The 20,574-nt window shown below is 34.1% G+C and overlaps 1 protein-coding gene across 2 annotated transcripts in view; it reads right to left on the bottom strand.

Moving 5' to 3' along the window:
• LOC110422564 (Molecular chaperone Hsp40/DnaJ family protein) overlaps positions 1 to 15,817 on the bottom strand; it is a 21,989-nt gene extending 6,172 nt beyond the window's left edge. The window contains exons 1-9 of one of the 2 annotated variants that reach the window (XM_021436531.2): positions 15,429 to 15,817; positions 12,700 to 12,768; positions 12,293 to 12,388; positions 11,944 to 12,068; positions 10,575 to 10,770; positions 9,450 to 9,625; positions 8,569 to 8,698; positions 6,785 to 6,945; positions 5,314 to 6,203 (exon numbers count right to left, since the gene is read on the bottom strand). In XM_021436531.2, the coding sequence (XP_021292206.1) occupies positions 6,119 to 6,203; positions 6,785 to 6,945; positions 8,569 to 8,698; positions 9,450 to 9,625; positions 10,575 to 10,770; positions 11,944 to 12,068; positions 12,293 to 12,388; positions 12,700 to 12,768; positions 15,429 to 15,719 (1,329 nt within the window). In that variant the 5' untranslated portion in view covers positions 15,720 to 15,817 and the 3' untranslated portion in view covers positions 5,314 to 6,118. Of the gene's footprint in view, positions 1 to 5,313; positions 6,204 to 6,784; positions 6,946 to 8,568; positions 8,699 to 9,449; positions 9,626 to 10,574; positions 10,771 to 11,943; positions 12,069 to 12,292; positions 12,389 to 12,699; positions 12,769 to 15,428 lie in introns of those variants that run through there. The other variant, XM_021436530.2, reaches the window with a different exon arrangement.
• Between the last annotated feature and the right edge of the window lie 4,757 nt (positions 15,818 to 20,574).

Below are 20,574 nucleotides of genomic sequence, written 5' to 3'. Positions count from 1 at the left end.
ATTTGAGTTTGGGCAAATGAGCATTTAGATCGTTTCAAGAAAAGGTGATGTTCTGATAGCAATTTGAAGACGGTCTGCAAGTGATACATGTGCTCTATTCAGGTACGACTGTAATCGAGTACATCATCAAAAAAACACCAGAACAAATTTTCTTAAGTGAGGATGCAATACCTCATTCATTAGGGCCTAGAAAGTAGATGGGGCATTAGTTAACTCGAAGGGCATGACCCAAAATTCAAAGTGGCCATGGTGTGTTCGGAAAGCCCTTTTTCCTACATTAGCTTCATTCAAAGTGGCCATGGTGTGTGACCGCAGATCCAGTTAAGAGAAATACTTTGCTTCAAATAATTCCTCCAACAATTCCTCAATCACCGGAATAGGAAATTTGTCTTTGATTGTCTTTGCATTAAATTCTCGTTAATCTATGCACATGTGTCAAGAACCGTCTAACTTAGGATCAAGGAGCACTGGAGATGAAAATGCGGATTAACTAGGCTGAATTATCCCTTGCTTCAACATCTTTGAACATTGTTGCTCAATTTCATCTTTCTGGCCATGTGGATATCAATATGGTTTGACAACTTTTGATTTTGCCATTGGTTCCAAAATAATATGGTGATCACATGCACGAGAAGAAGGAAGGCCCGTGGGTTCCTAGAATAAGGAAGCAAAATCCCTCAAGAGTCGCTGTAAATCAGCATGGTAATCTTCTTTTGCTGTAATAACTTGAATCTTAGCACTTTGGGCTGGTTTGAAAGTTCTAATTCCATGTCATTCTATCTGCTTCCCAAGTTTAGTAAAAGACATCCACATATCTGTAAAGTCCCACAAATTGGGCCCCAAGGTTTTTAACCAATTGACACCAAATACAACATCAAAACCACTTAAAGTGAGAACATATAAATCAACAAAGGAAGTGTGATTGGCTAACTGGAGTGACATTCCTTGCCTTGACTTGGACTTTTAATTCTCTCTCCATTTACAACAACAACCCACAGTCCATGTCGTCCTTCCACCTAGAGATTAAATTATGATACAAATTTGGAGTCCACAAAACTGTGAATACTACTACAGTCTCCTAAGGACAGAACTAGGTTACCATTCAATTTGCCTTGCAAACACATGTTCTAAAGAGTACTAATACCGATGATGGCATTCAACAAGATCTCCGATTAATCAGTATTGGGAGGTGGCTCATATTCGGTGCTCTTCGTGTCTTTCTTCAACTGAGTCAATCCAGAATAATTTCTTACATTGATAGCTTCTGATGAATGGTTCATCACAATTGAAGCAAAGACCTTTAAGCCGCCTCTCCTCGAATTTAGCCCTAGTCAATTTTTTCAAAAATCTCGTACGATGTTGAAATGGTGTATCAGGGGGTTTTGATCGACGAACCTGTGACTCGGACTGCCCCTGGCGCTCATAGAGCCAGGATATACTCATTGCAGTTGCTAAATCTGATGAATTGTGGAGCTCTACTTCGACTGCAATGTGTTTCGCAAGGCCGTTGAAGTAAAGTTCAATTTTTGGTGTTTGAGTGAGAGTGTCTGCCTGTGAAGCCAATTGCTCAAATTTTTCTTGGAAATCTACCAGAAAACCATTGTCACAATTTCGTCAATTCTCCCTACTTATGACTCCTTATAGGTGGGCCAAAGTGCAAGTGACAAACGTTTGAATTCATCCCAAAAAGGTTGTGGCGTGTCAACTTCCATTTGAAAGAACCAAAGCTGCGCATTCCCCTCCAAGTGGAAAGAAGCAAGGCTAACCTTTTCTTCTTCGGGTGTTCGTTGGTGGCAAAAGAAATATTCACACCTGCTCAACCACCTTTAAGGATCTTCTTGGCCATTAAATCGTGAAAAATCCAGCTTTGTGAACTTAGGGATGATGGCGCCTCCCCGTGGTTTCAAATCTTGTCCCTCTTGCTACGCCTTTGTTCTTATGGCTTCGGTTGTCACTACCCTCCTCTGTAGATACAGTATTAACTTCGGAAGCTACTAAATCCCTCGTGAGTTCATCCAGTCAAGCATTTATTGCTTCTTGTAGGGCCAAATTTGCAGCGCGTTCATCTTGGAACAATTGTAAAAGTTGCTACAATTGTTGCTAAATAAGGTCCCCCATAACATTAGGCTTTGATACCAAATTGATATAGTCCTTGAAATGGATCGAGTTATGAGATGGTGTGTGGAAGGGTTTGGTTTAGTTTGAGGTACGCTAGGTACTTGGGTGGAAGGTTTCTTTTTTCAACCTATGCTTGTAGTGCTGGCTCGTTAGAGAGAACCTATAGATCTCTTGAGTTTTAAGTACTCAAAACTTGAATAGATTTTGAACAACTCTCTTTTATTAACTTCACCGCCAATTTAACTACAACTTGGTGGAACAACCACCCTTAAAGCAAGAAAGTGGAAAGGTGGAGACAAAACCTCCAAAATCATGAAATAGAAAACTACCACTGACAATAAAATAGGGTGAAGACACAACCTCCAACAACAAGAAATGGAAAACTACCACTAACAATAAAATACGAACCACAATGAAACTTTTAATAAACTGCCAGCAATCAATCAGATATGTTGATTTAGTCTATATTTCCCATGTGTGAATCGCTTGTCAACTAAGGGATTATCTGATATGCTATCCGATACTATGTGGATTTATAATTAAAAAAACTAAGATTTGAAAATTGATTTTTTAAATTTTAATTACACATGATATTATAATAAATAATGGTCAAAGTATTTTGCCTTTCAAAAAAGAATAATGATCAAAGTTGGTTTTGTTTAATTACAGTATTGCAAGTTGACATTCAGTTTGATATAGAAGGAATAATATTTTTAACCTATTTTCAACTTTTACTTGAGTTTTGAATTGAAGCTCAAACTCATAACATGAATTGAGTGTCAAGGTCTTCACATGAATTGATGATAATAAGTAATTGTGCCAAATCAAGTAAAGCTTGAGTAGCTCGATTAGTTTTCAAGCCAAGCCCAAACTAAAAAAATAAAACTCCACCACGGTTGAGCCTTAAGTTTTTAATTGAGTTGTGCTAAGCATGGCACTGTCTCAACATGACTTGGCTTGGTTCAATTACCCCCTAACTTAGAGGTAAAGGTTGGAGGAGATCAAAAGTCCATTTTTGTTTGAGCACCATCGGTGCTGGCGAGAGCTAGTCTTCTAATGAGTTTCTATCAACTAGTATCTTGGCTCAAAATATGGAAATGGCAAAGGTTAATCCAAGTTTGCACAAAGAGGGAGAGAAGAAGAGGAAATCCATTCTGCAACTGCAGCTGCAATGGTAGGAAGAATAAATTGACGGCATTGGCTGTTCTTTTATTCTAACTTGGGCTTGGAAAAGAAGTTGATATTTGGACCTAGATTTCATTCGTATGTGGCTTCGTCAAACAGGGTTATGGTGAAGGATGATGTCAATCTTGCCAACAGCAACAGGGTTAACAACTTGAACCTTTTTGTGTCTAGGGCTCTCAACTAGTTGATTATATATGGGTTTTAGGTTATTGAAACAAAACTATTTAATTATTTTTAGACAGAAGCAAATCATTTGAAATCAATAATAGTTAAAATATATCTAATAGATATAAAGTTTTAAAAGAAAAGGCATTTCTTTTATTTTGGAACAATAAAAATAAAAAGAAATCGTATTTATATGAGGAACTATATTTTTAAAATCTTCAAGACTTTTCAAGACATATCCAAGTATCTATTTCCAACTTTTGGACCCTTCGTAGTTGACTTTGCAAGTCGAAGTCTTTAAGAAAAAGGGAAGTCAAGTATATAGACACATATAGCGTGTTTCATGATCTCAATATCAACCATTATGAATGATATTGCCATCTAAAGAACTGTTCAATGGCTACCTAACCTAATTCCTTAATAAAAAGGTTATGCAAATGTGAATGAAATTGTCAAAATTTAAATTTACCTGAAATTCCAACGAATAATAAAAATCACATCATAATCAACGCATCAATCTCTCATCTTGTGAGTAGCAATCCTAAAATGATAGCTCTACCTTAAAGAAATACCATCCATTATGAATGGAAAACATCCTAATTAATCTTATCAGAAAGTTAAAAATAATCTAAAACACATTGTCAAGCATTTCATCAACTCTTCAAAGCATCAATGAGTGACTAACTACCCAAAATCATAGTAGGGAGCAAGACAAGGATGCCTAAACTGACTACCAAACCAGACATTCAATACCATTCTAGGGTTTAGTTCAAAAAGAGGTATGGTTTGTGTTAAGTCTATTTTTTCACATCAATTGTTTTCGAGATTTGTTGCAACTTTTTACTTGAGTTAGGCTTCCCAACTTATGGAAAATCGATTTTATATGGGATGCTTAACATGATATCATAGCCAATTTGCCTGTTTACCTGTTTATTATGTTAGTTGTTTTTTCTTGCTCTGAGTTCATTATCACATGCAGAAGACTTATTTGTCTCCATAGTTAGTATTTTGCCCTTATGTGAGAGAAGTAGCTAAATGGTGTCATTCCATATCAGTAGAGTATAGGTTTTGTTGTGGCATGCTATTCACATTCTGCCTCTCCACCAATTGTCAATTGACAAGTTGGATGCCTAAATCCGCTGGCATTGAAGTGAGAAGCTGCTTTTCAACCTCACATCAATGCCAAACAACCAAAAGATTTTGGCTTTTGATCCACATCTCCAATTTTTTGTGATCCTCGACAGCCAATTTCTCCAAAATTACTTTTATATCCTTGTACAACTCAGCATTTCATTTTTTAATGTCTTTTTGGACACTTTAACTCATCACAACACTTTTTCACAATAATGCCACACACTCAAAATTTTAAATCACACTTTTCCAAAGCAGCTTTCCACACTAGTTTTCCAACCATACATTCAACTATGTAATTCACTGAACATGGTTGACAATTTTTTTAATAATTTTGAACAGGATAAAACAGTTAATCAAGTACTTTGAGTATAGACAGTTAAGTAATATTTGCTGAAATTTTGTATCTTGAAGAGTAACTCATTAGAAAAGCATAGAATTTGGTTTTTCTAGCTAATAAGTTGACACATGAGCGTCTGAGATTGTATTTTATTTAATTTCGTTTTTTTGTTAATTTTAGTTGATTTAGGAATTATAAGTATAATAAAATTCTTCCTTTACTTATATTAGGACTTTTAAGCTAGTCACGTTCTATTTAGGAATAAAACACTTATTTTATTTAAATCTCTTGTTAATTATTCTGATTGTATTAGACAACTAAAAATAGAGTTTTATTAGGATGTGGGCTTATAATACTATAACCAAGACCCTTAAACTTAGTTATGGGATATCCAAGTTGAGAGTTAATAAATAATATTTTCTTAAGCAGGAGTGCTTATTTCTCTAGGTTTTTTTTCAAGAGTAAGAGGTTTTAATATCTTTGGCCTAGCCAACCAAAGTGGGATTTTGGCTATTCTTCACCTCAGTGGGGTTTTCTAACCTTGCCAAGATTAGTGGTTCACCTTAGTAGGGTTTCTAACCTCGCCACGATTAGTGTTTTTCACAACGCCCCCACGTCATAAGTTCTAGCCTTAACTGAAATTGATCTTGACAATTGCAGGATCCTAGATTTCAGATCTAGCAAGGGAAGACAAACAAAAGGAAATATATCTTTTTTCTGTGATTTGTCCAAAAACAAAACGAATCAAAAGTGTAGTTCATTGGCAGGTTTTAGGGACATGATTACACATTGTATATCAGAGGAACTTTGCTAACCCTAGCAAAAGAAAATAAATAGTAAGAAAGTCCAATGATGACAACTAAATATCCAGTGTGCTCCCGTTTAGTTGTAAAGTTAAACCCTTGCATCCACAACTAATGGTTTTTATGGAGTAAGCAAAGGATCAACTGATTGAACCCTATTAAGGTGGGAAAGCTAATTATGGAAAAGGTGTAGGAAACATTCCTGTGGTACCCTAAACCCTGACACTAAAGATATTAAAAAAGAGATTTTATGACCTCACCTCATCAGTTAACCATTATTAGGATCAAAAGGTAATTATCTAACAGTTCACGCCATGAACATCAAGGACTAGTGTAACCTGTCACTTTGAGACCATTGGTTCCAGCTAACTGCGACCTAACGTGCTACTCCATTCAGAAGTTCATGTTTTGTCAAGTAAACAATCCTCACCTGGTGGAGATTCATGAACTTTTGCCTTGGTCTGTAAGAAAGAAAAAGAATACATATTTTCACAATCAGATGAAGAATCTCTCAGGCTTTTATCTTATTGGAGTTACTTGGCTATACTTGGTACGTTGTGTTGTTATTAGGGTTTTGGTTTAGTTTATTAAATACTTCAGTTATTTCAGTATCGGGTAGGTTTTGGATGATGAATAAAATCGAGTATTGAGATGTTTCGCCCTCTGTTGATTATTCTGGTTTTCTCACCCTACATCTTCTGTTTCTCTTCAATTTCCACTGTTCCTCTCCAATTTCTTCTGTCTAATTCTAATTTTCCATTTTATCTGTAGTTCCTGCTGTTCTATATCACAATCACCTTGTCCCAAGGTAACCCCACAAAGAAAGAATTCCAAGCTTTATTGTCAATGTAATCTCGGAATAAAACTAAATTTTTACCATTCCCTATTATAACTATAGAACCAAGTCTCAATAATAAGGTTACCTCAACCCTTCTTTTGGAGCAAAAAGAAATTTCGAAACAAGGTCCACAGAAACTAAATTACTGCACTTGTAACTTTTGAATATGCATGAAGAGTAAACAGGTATAACCCAGGAAAATACCTGATATCTTTCGGGATCAGAACATTCACGATAAAGTGATGGTCACCTCTAACTGAAGGTTTATTGATATCTGGAATCCCCAGGCGTGATAGTTTCACTTTATCACCAGGCTGAATCCCACAGGGGATTTGAAGATCTTTCATACCTTCAACAGTTTCTACCTGAAGTTATTTTAAGATTAATGATTAGAAATTAAAGATCAGAAAAGATCTCTCAGACACATAGAAAATAAAAGACCAGAAAGCTTAAATCAATGATGAGCTTGATCACACACAAACCTAAAAATATTAAACACAAAAATAAGTGTACACGTGCTTAGCTTTGTGGTACTTGAAATGAGCTCAAAACATTCAAAGCACTTGAATATGAACTCAAATATATCCAAACAGAACTACTTTTAGTGGTTTTATCCTATATTGTTTAGTTTGGAGTCCATTGTGGTCTTGTATTCAACTAGGGCTCTCCCACAATTGCCAAGTCGTTTTAGATTGGATGCCTAACATGGTATCATAGCCCAAGTAGTTTGTTACCATATTTGTTCTTTGTAGCCCCAGTTTTTTAGTTACTTTGTCTTAGTCATTCCAGTAGAGCAGTACTTGAGAGAAAGTCCGTAAGTATTACTATCCCACATAGATTTCCTTTGGAGTTTTTTGTGGTCTTATATTTCGTTGGGCCTCTCAACTTATTCCACCTATAGCCAAGTCATTTTGAGTAGGATGATTAACAGCTAACCAAATGCAAAAAGGTTGGTTCTTGGGCCCTAAGCATCACAGAAATAGGTTATATTAAGAATGTGAGTTCTTAAAAAGTGATGAATACAAATAAAATCAGGCTTGTAGAAAGGAAAAAGTTTGTAACTGAAAACCAACATAATCTTTTGAATCTATTTTCTAAGTGCACCTTCAAGCAGGGACAGTTCAAATGCATGGGCTGCTGCGATAATATGGGACTCCACCTTAGCATGAGCTTCTTATTTCAGGAATAATATGGTGCACTTTCAATTATTGTTTGCATGTGGAGTGCGCTAACTGTCTCCACTTTGTTCAGACATAAATTAGACAATCCAACCCATATTTAGAAGGTAAAGGCAAGGCATACCCAACCCCATTCTGAATTCACGCTTTCCCTGCAAGGGTTCAGAATACAAAAAGTCGAAAATGGCATAGCTGTCATCTTCAACTGTTATTTGTAACTCGTGATTTTTTTCCTTTGCTTTTTACTTATTTCATTATTTAAAATGAGTTATGATCTATGTTAAAAATAAAGCATCAAATAGGCTTCTAGAGTAAGTAGATTGAGGAATTTAAATGTGTTCCTGCCACTGTTTTGTGGGTTTATTTATGGCTCTAGCAAACTTAGTTAAAGCTTGTAAGGGGAAGAAAGAAATTTCTTAACTTTGGCATTTTACAACTTTGTTCACTATCAGTTTGAAACTTTATTTTTTTTTTAATTTTTTTGCCTTTTAAGTGTTTCCATGTGATGTTTTCTGAGGTTTTGAGATGATGTGTGTACATTCGATTTCTGAACTTATGTTGTTTAACTTTTATACTAATTTAGTTATCATTGGAAACTTGTATCTTCAATATGGGATAATGCTATGCACACAAATTTTTATTAAATTAATTATTTCTAATATGTTTTTAATAAAAAAAAGAGTCCAAAAAAGGCTTACTTTTCTTAAACACCTTGCCTTATACATTCAATTTCTTAAACATAGATATATTAGCCATAGGCATTAAGGTTGATGATTAAACGAATAGGAAGATAGAAAGTCAAAAGAGTACCTTCACCACTGTCCCAAGTATTGCCTCAGTGTAGCCAACATTGATCTTTGAGTAAAGATTGAGGCCATCCCTCCAAATTCCTTGCTTTTCACCTATATGGAGGACTATGAAGAGATCACCAGCTAATCCCCTAGAGTGGAGAGAAGTGGTTGTATTTTCATAAGTTAAAAGTTTCCTTCCTATAATTAACATAATAAACCAGAATGTATAAGATAAAACAAAGGTTAAAAAAATTGAATCATTAAGATTTTCAAAGTACAAAATGACTATGGGGAAAAAGATAAGATGCCCAAATCTCAACCTGAATCTTTCTCTTTTTTTCTAATAAGAATGTAATGGCTGAGGAACCTTATTGTACTCAAAATTAACAAAAAGCTGTTCGCCTGAGCAATCACCGTCCATATTTATAGTGTTGACGTGGATAACAGTAAAACAAATGAAAAGTTGAACAGCAAATATATGACGGAGAAAACAAAGAGAAAAGTCATTTATATCAAATATTGAAAAAACAAATGATTCATGAACATGATTAGTTTCAAAGAAAAAGGAAAGAGAATATACAGCAGCTTGAACCAACAGGAGAAATAGCCTCTTTCACACAACAGAAGTCAACAGAACCAGTATTCCTAAGTTTTAACACAAGCATCACTTCTTGATATTGCTTTCCACTTCTCTCAAGTCCATCCCTAAGATCAATCTTACTCAATTTGGGTGCCATTAGCCCATTACATTGTAGAAACTAGAGAATCACAGTAAAAATCTACCGTCAACTTACCCAACTTCAGATCTCCAAATGCATTTATCCAAAATAAGAAAAAAGAAAAGATCTCCAAATACAAAGACCATGCTAACACCAGCAGAATCTCAACTAGATTATATACCTTTTCTTATCAAAATTGCCCTCTCCTTGTATTCGCATTGTGGAACCGTCACTAACACCGGGCGGTATGATGACTCTCATGCTTCGTTTCACCTTGACTTTACAGCTGCCACCACATCTTCGACATTTATCAGTGATTATCTTGCCATTGCCACCACATTTTGAGCAAGTAGAAACCTAGAAAGCATAAGGTATGATTATAGAGTACATGCCAAAGATAGGAAACAAATTCTAAAATTATAGGAGGGTCAAGTAACATATTGTTAAAGTTAACCAATTGCACCCATGCTTACTAAGCTTATACTGGACTAAATGTCTCAAGCTATGAGCCTTTGAAGCATATGTAATGCCAGCTTGAGAGCATCAAACAAATTATGCAATCGATGACAATAACGGTGCTAGCATAAATATAAAACTCATGAGAAGGAAAAAAAAGTAAGCATGGGATAAGATTATTTAAATCTTAAACTACATGGTACAATAGAAAGGCAGACACTTATTAAGTCTCAAACCAAGAGGGGGAAGGCTTATGACTTTAGAGGTACACAAAGCTGCATCATATTATTCCCAAAAAGATAACTCTCTGCATTTAGGAATCATCAATTTGGAGGTATAATGCTTCTTTCAGACTGCAGATTACCCTTTATCAACATAATGGAAATTGTAAGCCTTTCCTTCCATATCACACCGTCCCAACTATTTACTACATCCTAAAGTCATACTAAAGCAAACCTGGAACCAAGATGTGATCGCTGTCAAAAGCGAAAATAAGAAGGGGAGGGATGGGATGTGGAAAGCCTATTCTCGACATATGTCACAACCCTCACTCAACCTGAATAATTCTTATTCTTTTCTTTCTTTTTTCTCATTTTAAATGAGATTTCCAAGTTCAAGTAAGACTGGAGCTTTGGTACCATAGGAGCTCAATAGGCAGCATGGATTAAACCTATGAACTCAAGTTCCATATAAAGTATGTAGATAGTCAGATAAAAAACTACTAAAGTTCCCTCTATAAGTTGGCAAGAAAACCTCCAATAGAAAATAAAAATTTAGAAACAAGAAAACTTTAAGACTCAACAACTATGGCAACATCAATCACTTTAATAAAGTCACCATGTTAATGTACCTGTGATACCATTCCAAATGGAGTCCTTTGAGATTTCATGGCCACTCCTCTACCTCCACAACCACTGCATGATTTTATGCAACTACTAGATTTAGCACCTGTTCCACCGCAATCATCACATGTTTCAAGACAGGAGATCTTAATTTCATGCTCTCCTCCATACACGGATTCCTCAAAGTTCAAATAAAGGTCATACCTGCAACATTATGAAATTCAAAGTGAGAAAATGAGAATTATGTACCAAAAAATTGGGTTGCTGCCCCAAATCAGTTCAGATAAAAATTAATTGTACGGGGAACTATAGTTGATTGCAAGTAGCAGCTGTCTTGTCACAGTTCAAGGACTGTCAAGTTACATGAAAGGAGGAATCTTTGAAGACAAAGGTTCCATAAGTTTCAGCAAAAAACTTGTGGAAAAGAATATATATTTTCGTCAAAAAAAAAATGTCCAGAAAAGAAAACAACCGCTATTACTTGGTTTAGGGGCCTAAAACATAAAAGACAAACAAGAAAATGAACCAAATCCAAAAAAAACAAAAGACTTAAATTAATTATAATCCAATGGTGTATTTACTAAGAAAAAAATAAATTACAAATATGTTTAATGTTTCCAAGGGTGCCCAGAATCGACTTCACCATCATCTTTACTATCCTTTTTAACCACTTGCCTATAGTCATTAGGGTATAGGTATATAACCAACAAGGCACAGGAGAGCATATTATAGACAATGCAACATGATTTGGTATAAAAAGACTTCATGGCTGATTATAACACAAATAAATTTTCTCCAACAGCCTAAGCTATCAACTGAAAATAAAAGTTTTGGAACACATTGAAGCATATTAAGCTTAGGGTGCACATCGATTCATGTTCCACAGACAAAGAGAGAGAGAGAATCAAAGGAACACTAATCTTTAAGCCTAAAACAAGAGGAGATACATTTACGGCTAAGTAATTAGGGTAAAGGGTGTATATTCTGTACTTAATATGTTAATATATACAGGAGACTATGGCATTGGTAGACTGTCAAGTTATTCTCAATCTACTCTCCCCCCACACATTCATTTTATAATAAAAATATTGAAGTTAAAAAAAAAAAAAAAGATGTGCCATAAGGGGTTTCCTCAAGTTTTTAATTGATCATATGCACCATTCTTTGACTTGTTCCTAGCTTCACTAGATCCTCATTTAATAACTGAAAGTAAATGATGAAACAAATGGCAAACCACTAGAATGCATGTTAAATTTGTTATCAACCTTATAAAATATTATTTCACTGCTAAGAAAATGGGCTATAACTTTAATATCAGAACAAGAAGGGTAGCACTAATAAGTAACAGCCAACAACAATCATCCAAGTAGATGTTACCGAATGTCAAGACTGTTGTTTCCCTTATTTCTCAAATCGAAGCTAAAGCCTCCTGGTTCACCCATTCCACCAAAGAAACCATCTGAACCGCCAAAGAATGCATTATACACTTCAAATGGATCAACCTAAAAATGAAAATTTGATCTATTATAAAATGTGAACAATAATCATGCATCAGAAAATATTTCAAACATGTAACTGCAAAACAATTGTTCCCGCCACCCCCGCCCTAGTGCATTACCTAAAAAAACTATGACGGGCAGGGGGGTAGATGCATGGAGATTAGTAGTGAACATAAAACAAATCATTCAATACTTGCAGTTAGCAGTAGAATTCACTATGAGCTTACCTCTGGTGAAGCACCACCTGATCCATCATATTCTCCTTGTAAACCTGCCTCACCAAGGCGATCATATAAAGATCGTTTCTCATTATCTGATAGGACCTACATAAATGCTTCATTACAACACAACATGAAAAAGAAGAATAAATTGCAAGTACAATACCATCAATAGAATCCAACAAAATTTATACGGTTTTATCTACCACCTCAATTAAAAAATTAAGGAAACTGAAAAGAAATCTGAGTGCAGAAAACCATACTAAATGAGTGAAACACTGAAGATGAACAAAATGACAACAATAAAATTTTATCATAGTGACTGAAAACAATGCAATACGACAAGGAAAAGATTTTGGGATGAAAAAATAAGAATACTAATAGACAAAGCAGCATTTTAAAACAATAGTAATTACCTCATATGCAGCACTAATCTTTTTGAACTTCTCTTCTGATCCAGGACTCTTGTTCATATCTGGATGATACTGTTTCAAAGGATATATCAATTATTTCACAAGATGCAACCTAAAGAATCAATAAGTGAAACATAAACTCGCATAGTCCAACAACTTGGACTTGACCTAGCAGTTCTTAACCCTCCCATGAAGGATCAACATTCAACGTCTAATTCCCTTATCCGCCCTTAGCCTTATTAGATTTATCAAAAATAAAATAAAGTAAAATAAGTAGGAATATACCAAATGATCAGAACTTGTGCCAACATATATCCTATTCAATCGTTTTCAAATTATTCATGGAGAGAGTTTTAAGGCGAGACTTGAAAGTACAGTTTTGCTTCAAGTAACAACAATAAAATACTCGTTTGGCGAACCGAAGATGTCTTCCACAAACATATGCAATATGGGCAGGTCTGTTCTCATAAAGAAACAACATTCTTTACATACAATACACAACACTTTGCATATATAGAAGGAAAGGAATAGGGAGGAAAGTAAATATCAGAAGACTGTTGAAAACTCTCTTTCCTTCCCCATTTTTATTTAAGATTCTGGAAATAGAAGGAAGGAGAAAAAGAACTACCCAGTGAATATATTTACTATTGTCTTAGTCCTTATTATTCCATCTACTTTTCAGTTAACCTCTTGTAACCTAGGGAAGTCTATCACCCAAATCTGTTGCAATCTATAGCTTGTTAGGTTGTTGCTATTCAAAGAACCAAAGACAAAACAATTTCCTAACATTTACTAGTTGCTCTAGCACATTAAAATGATTTCTCCTTACGTATTTCTTTTGGTGGGGTAATCCAATTGTTGGTTGCCAATCATTCTTTACCATCCCAAATGGTAGGATTTGTATGAACCTCCCAAACTGTGGGCCAGCAGCCTGCCTCCCACCCCTCTCTTCCCCACCGCTCCCCCCCCCCCCCCCCCCCACAAAAAAAATGCAAAAGAAAAAAAAACTATTCAAATCCCAATGCATCAGAGACAAACTAAGGCTAGCCATAGCAAAAATTTCTTATTTGCAGAGATCATTTCACCCTCAAACTCCGATAACTATACATCCAGTATTCACAAAACAAAAACCTAAAATTCCTGATCTCTTAAGCCAAATCCATATATGCTGATCATCAGAAACCTAGCCTAGATTCAAACCCAGATAGTCTAGTGCACTTGATGCAATAGAAAGTTTCTTAAAGATAGCACTAATAATTTTAGGGTTTTTCAATTATTTTCATTCTCCCCATAATTACAGAAACCTCGGTTTTTTCTACTTATTAAAGAAGTGGATTTTCCTGCTAATAAGACAATGATGTCACTTGACACTGGCATTAGGCCAAAGACAGTCCATAGCTTCGGATCAATTCAAAGACATTGAATGCAACTAAAATACACTATTCCAATTATCTAGTAGCTTGTGTGGATATCTCAGAAGAACACTCACTATTCAAAGCAACTAGTTGACTGGCATGACATCAACTTCAACTCTCTCTTTGAAACAGTTTTGAATGAGTTGAATTTTCTCAAACTTGATAACTTGACTTTTCCCTGTTTATTTTCTCATTTTCTCTTGCTTTAAACATAGTTACAAAAAATAAGGACCATTCTTACTTTTTCTCCGCATATACAGTATACTAAAGTTAGAGAGCAGGTATTATTATTAGAACAGTGCCTATTTTCACCTGTTTTGAGTACCCTAATTGGCCAAGGAAGGTGAACACAGTTTCTACTCTTTAAATTTTCCTATATTTCTGACTTTAATGGGCCAATAGTATTAGGCCTTGGTTCTTTCTTTTTACAAATTTAGGCTTCTTTCTCACACAACTTTTTAGCTTTTTTTTTTTTTAGCTTTAATTCTCAGCATCTTTAATGGTCTTTTCTTTTCAATACAACAAAATTGCAACAATTGAAACTTACTACTTGCCTAAAATTTCCCATTATAAAAAAAAAAAAAAAAAAACTTGCCTAAAGTAGTTCCTTACCTCTAATTCCACAACATTAGAATAAAAATCAGTCAAGTAGAATAATTGAGAGATTTTTGACTTTAACTATGAAAATTGAGTCCAAGCATTAGGAATTTATGGTATGAATAAGGAAAAAAAAAGGAAAAATATTAAAGATATTTTATGAAAAAATTAAAGATAGAAATCAAGAGGTGACAACATCACTTTTTAATAGAGAATAATATATGGTAATGGTATGTAAATATTGAAAATTGGCATATGTTTTAACATTTGGGAAAAATTTTTAAGTATCTTCTTCTTATCAAGCTCTCAATTACTTAAAATTTTAAAGGGTACAACTCCTTGATTAGGAGGTGAATCTATAACCAAGTGTTTTTTTTTTTTTTACTTTGGATTAAGAACTCATATGCACATTGATTTCTAAAATGGTTCATCTAAAATCAAAGCAATCAATTAATTAATCCACTATATTATATTTCTTTTCAATTCATTACATTTATCATGAAAATAAAATTAAAAGAGAAATTGCCCACAGCAATGCGTGTTCCCAAATTTCAAAGTTCAATCACTTTCTTTTTTATTTGTAGTCAACAATTTACAATCCTTCAGTAGCAATGAAAAGGCAAATCCAATGATTGAATTTCGACAAGCAAAGATCCAATAAAATCTGCCAAAAGATATGTAGTAGGCAATTGCAGAGAGTGCAACTCATAAAACAAATACCTTGCGTGCAAGCTTCCTGTAAGAGGCCTTAATCTCTCGCAAAGTGGCGCCGGGACTGACGTTCAAAGTGGAATAATAGTCAGAGCCAGCGGCCCTGATTACGCCGCTGCGACGGCCTTCCCTTTTGATGACACCAACACCAAAATTAGGGGTGCTGCAACCCAAGCCCAAATCAAAGCTTCTACTGCCACTGCCAACGCCATGATATACAAACCAATTGTGTTGTCTAATTGAACAGCTTCGAATTGGCAGGTTTACATTGGCATAGAAAGGACAGGAGATTATGGGCATTTTTCTCTTAAGAGGCTTAGGATTTTGCGATTTGTTGCTGGGTTTTTGCTCTTTCGACGAGCTTTACTTAGCTTCTTGTCTGCTCACTATGCTAGGAATGTTTTCTTTTTTGAATAAAATAAAACATATATTTTAATTAGTTTTTTAAGATTTTTATTTGCGAAAAATACCCACTCACGATTTTATCCAATTTAATTTATATATTAAAAACCAAAATAATTTAATTATTTAATTTTAAAAATTATTCTTATTTAATTCCTTTCTCTAATCCAATTTGACCATTAAAAGACATTACATCGATGTTAACGTGACACTTATACTACACATTTCGATAACGTGATAATTGAAAAGTGATCGATATACTCATATAATAGTATCATATCAACATTTTAAGGTGACGTGGTAATTCATATTGAAAATGATAGTACCACATGGCACTACCATGTGGTAAACCAAAGAAAAAAAAATTTTAATTCAAAAAAATTGAAAAAATCAAATTAAAGAAAAGCATTTATGATACAAGGGCTAAATTGAATAAAAATTCAATATATAGAAGTTAAATTGAATAAAATTTAAAGATTAGATTGAACAAAAAAATATAATTGACTCACTTTTCAGATTATTAAATGTCTTTTCTTGTTAGTATCGTTTCAATAATATATATATTGAACTAAAAATAAAAGTAAACAGAGCCATATATTAGCTTTATGGTTGCTTTCAAAAATACTTCGACAATTATAATATAAAAGAAAAGACAATAAGAACATCAATCTTTATAGGAAAGAAAGACACTTATATATATATATATATATATATAAATGCAAAACAATTTACCAAACCTTTACAAGAGGCTTCTAAAGTAACATTACTTTAATCAAAATCAAATAGAGCCCTTGTACAATATATGTCAATTACAAAACAAAGCCACTTATATATATATATATATATATATATATAATATTGATAAAAACACAGTAGCAACATTTACACAACATTTAAGTACCTAGTAACCAAACTAAGTATACCATCTAATTATACCATGACAACATATAAACCTCGTAACAAACTACAACAAATTTTAGTGATTTTTAATGCTTTCATGAGTGGGCAAATCAGCAACCTAATCCGATCTACTGGGTTGCTTCTATTTTGCAATTTCCTATGGCAATATGAACAAAATCAGTATTAGAATTGCAAAAATAATGCTAAAGCAATATGATCATAATGCAAGTCACAATTTTTCTCACCAATGACTACCTATTGGATATGAATGACATTGAATCGCCGTAGTCGATTGCAACAACCAATTGATTTAGCCTTTCAACCTATTGAAAGATGCATACACACTAAATCATTAAATATCTGACTAGCAAAATCATTCAATAACATGACATGAATAGGGACAAAATTGTTACTCACATTTATAACAAAAATCTATCTTGGAAGAGCTATAGGTGTTGAGACAGATTGGGTTTAGCGTTTATAGGTTGGTATCCCTTTCCTTGCAGGGCTTGCATTCTTCAATTTTAGTCTTAGGATAGCAACATCTTTTGACTTGAAGCCTTTTGTAGTTGTAGCAACAGATTAGGTTCGTTTAGTAGCCCCCACTTTTTGCCTCTTGACAACGGTAGATGCAGTGGATCCAATAGCACCTTAACTTGCATTAGTGGTAGGTTGACTTACACCAGCAGCACGTCACTTGGTGCACCAGGAGTAGGTTCGATTAGTGCACCACCAGTAGCTTCATTTGCTATACTAGCAGAAGATTTTCGCTTTCGACTATGACTTTTCTGTGTGCTTGTCTAACCCTAGACATGCAAATTAGAAAAAGTAAGTAACCAGCAATAATTTGACCTATTATGTCCTTCTTGATACATAATAAATAACACTTATTTGGTGCATAGGATAATTTGACCTATTATGTCATTCTTAATGGCAAACAGAGCATTTTATTATCTTTCCAACCATTAATATACTTTTCTTTAGCCTTTCACCTTGATCTCTTTTTCTCTCTTTCTTGGGTTGTCTAGCATATCACTTCACAAATGGAGGTAAGATAACCTCCACATTCCACTAAGGCTAGAGCATTGGCCCTCTGACAAGATGAAGCAGTTGTTCGTAAGTTTTAAGGTATTCACTTTTTTTAAAACAATTTGCTAGATACTTTGTATAGTCATCTCCCTCATAATAGATAGCACTGATGGCATGCGGCATGGCACTCCACTAATGTCTCAAGCCCGGTAGCTACATTTTACATGCTGTAAAGATACCGTGTAGCTATCCTTTACTTGTTCTTTAGGATTTTCCTAGAAGACTTCATACAAATGGGCCCTATTTTGATCCATCTCCCATTTAGCTACTAAACCCCTATACTTCTCTAATTTGGTGAGTATACGAGGGCCATACTCAATTTTCCACTTCATTCCATATTCCCTATTCTGAACCAATCTCCTCATCACATAAACCTTGATATCCTTGAGCATGCTAATGATTGCTTTTCATCTTGCTTTTGTTATAACTCTATTAAATGTCTCGTACACATTGTTGTTAATGACATTACACTTGGAAAAATCGAAAAAGAATGCTTGACACCAGCGCACAGCATCCTAGTTCTTAATCAAATGGTTGTATACAGCCTCATTCATGAAGCACAAAAGTTCAATTTGCCTCTTGAACTCTATCTGGTTTAGAGATCTAGCACAATGCCAAAATTAGAACTTTAAGTCTTCATCTTTGAACTTTTTCCCCCACCTCACAGTCACATCCCATTTTTCGAAGGGATCGTAATCAATGCGTGGACCCAAACAAGCATAACTCGTTAAGCCCAAATAAGTCTCTTATCATAACATTATTAACATTATCGTAGTATAGGTATTCATACATCTCAGTACACAATTAAGAAACTTCTCAACTTAATTGTGAAAACTCAAGAATTTATATATAAAAATATATCAATAAGTGCCACCGTTAAAGTGCACATTAACATTTAATATCAATAGCACCATTGGGTGTCCATATAGCCTCTCGAGCTACCATCATAATCTCATACATAATATATTAATGTAAAATACCCAATATTGGCAACATCAACGTAAACATGTTCATAATCTGAAATTATAACATAAAGTAAAGACCAATACGTCAACAGAACATGACTGAGCCTTTAGGCATCAAGTGGCTACTAGACACCTATCAAAGAATAAAGACCGATCATTGGTATCTGCGACATTGACTATTGTAAGACACTATCACTAATCTGCAACAAAATAAATGGGAAAAATAACTTGTGAATCACAAAAACTCCATGAGTGGATATGGGAAAGGGATAAGGCACGAGATAAAATTATTTTATAAACATGCACTTGTAATTTCATGACATTCACAAACAATTTAATCATAGAATTCATAAAGCATGTTATTTGAACATATTTGAATAGCATTCGTTTGAAAATATGTTAATATAAACATTTGGAAATCCTTTACCTTTGAAATTCTCATTAAATTCAATCAAACAACCTATTTTGCACCAAACCTATCGATACATTCTTAAATGTATTTTTGCTTTCAAGCATCTATCAATACATTAGTAAAATGTTTCGATACATTTGACACAAAAAGCCTCTTGAACCATTCTATTTAGAATGTATCGATACTTAATCCATATGTCTCGATACTTTCAGCCCAAAGCCCATATTTTTGAGCAAAATCTTCCATTTTTTCACCATTCTTTTAAGTTTTCTTACCTCTTGGAACTTTCTCTAAGGCTCAGTCTTCTTCATTAAGCACAATCTCATGCCATCATAGAGTACAAATTATGAACAATGCTCAAACAACATTGGTGTGCAACATACCATGAACATAATAATTATGATCATTCCATTAATATTAAACTCATACTTTGTGATGGTACATTCTCCATCACTTTGGGCATACAATGTACATCCTTATTGCCTTTGGGCACATTTATGATGCATTATAAGAGTGAAGGCGTCACTTGCACCTTATGAGCGTGGAATCAATCACACTTATAGAGTTCTTATACTTATAGCATTAGGTATGTGGAATGTCCTTCACATACAAGCTTACTCATCTTATAAGCTATATGGAAAATACATCATATACATAATCTCATGGCCTTCATCATGCTTTCTTAATCAACTCTTGTAGTATATGGAATATGCATCATATACATAATTTCATAGCATTCATCATGCTTTCTTAATCAACTCTTGTAGTATATGGAATATACATTATATACACAATCTCATGGCATTTATCATGCATACTTAATCACCTCATATAGTATATGGAATTTACATCATATACACAATCTTACAGTATACACCATGCATATTTAATCATCTCATATGGTATATGAAATTTACATTGTACACATAATCTTATGGCATTCATCATACCAAACATGCATATTATAGCATCTATAAATAAACATACCATATCTCATATCTACATTAGTTCGAAAACCAGAGTAATCGAGTGGACTTCAAACATAAGGTGTTTGTCTCATTTGTTGAAAACTAATACATAGTATAATATTTACATACATAGTAGATTCATAAACAATTTCAAAATTATTGTATCAATCATATTACAATCACTAAGAATTTATTTTTCTTAAAAGATCATTTTCATTCTTGAAACTCTAATCTTTTGATAAACCATTTTATAAATATCATTTCAACATACATAAACAATCCTTTTTATAGAAATCGTGCAAGCTTTGCATATTGAAATTATTTGAAAGTGGTGTATCCACTCACCAAGTTGGAAATTTGATTCCTAACTCCAATCACAACTCTGTTTCAGCAAATTTGTGAAATTTTCAAGTGTTCTT

The sequence above is a fragment of the Theobroma umbraticum genome, unplaced genomic scaffold (genome assembly GCF_002168275.2).
Source record: "Theobroma umbraticum cultivar Fairchild unplaced genomic scaffold, ASM216827v3 scaffold_146.0, whole genome shotgun sequence".
NCBI classification, from domain to species: Eukaryota; Viridiplantae; Streptophyta; class Magnoliopsida; order Malvales; family Malvaceae; genus Theobroma; species Theobroma umbraticum.
This window is presented reverse-complemented; position numbering and strand designations above follow the sequence as displayed.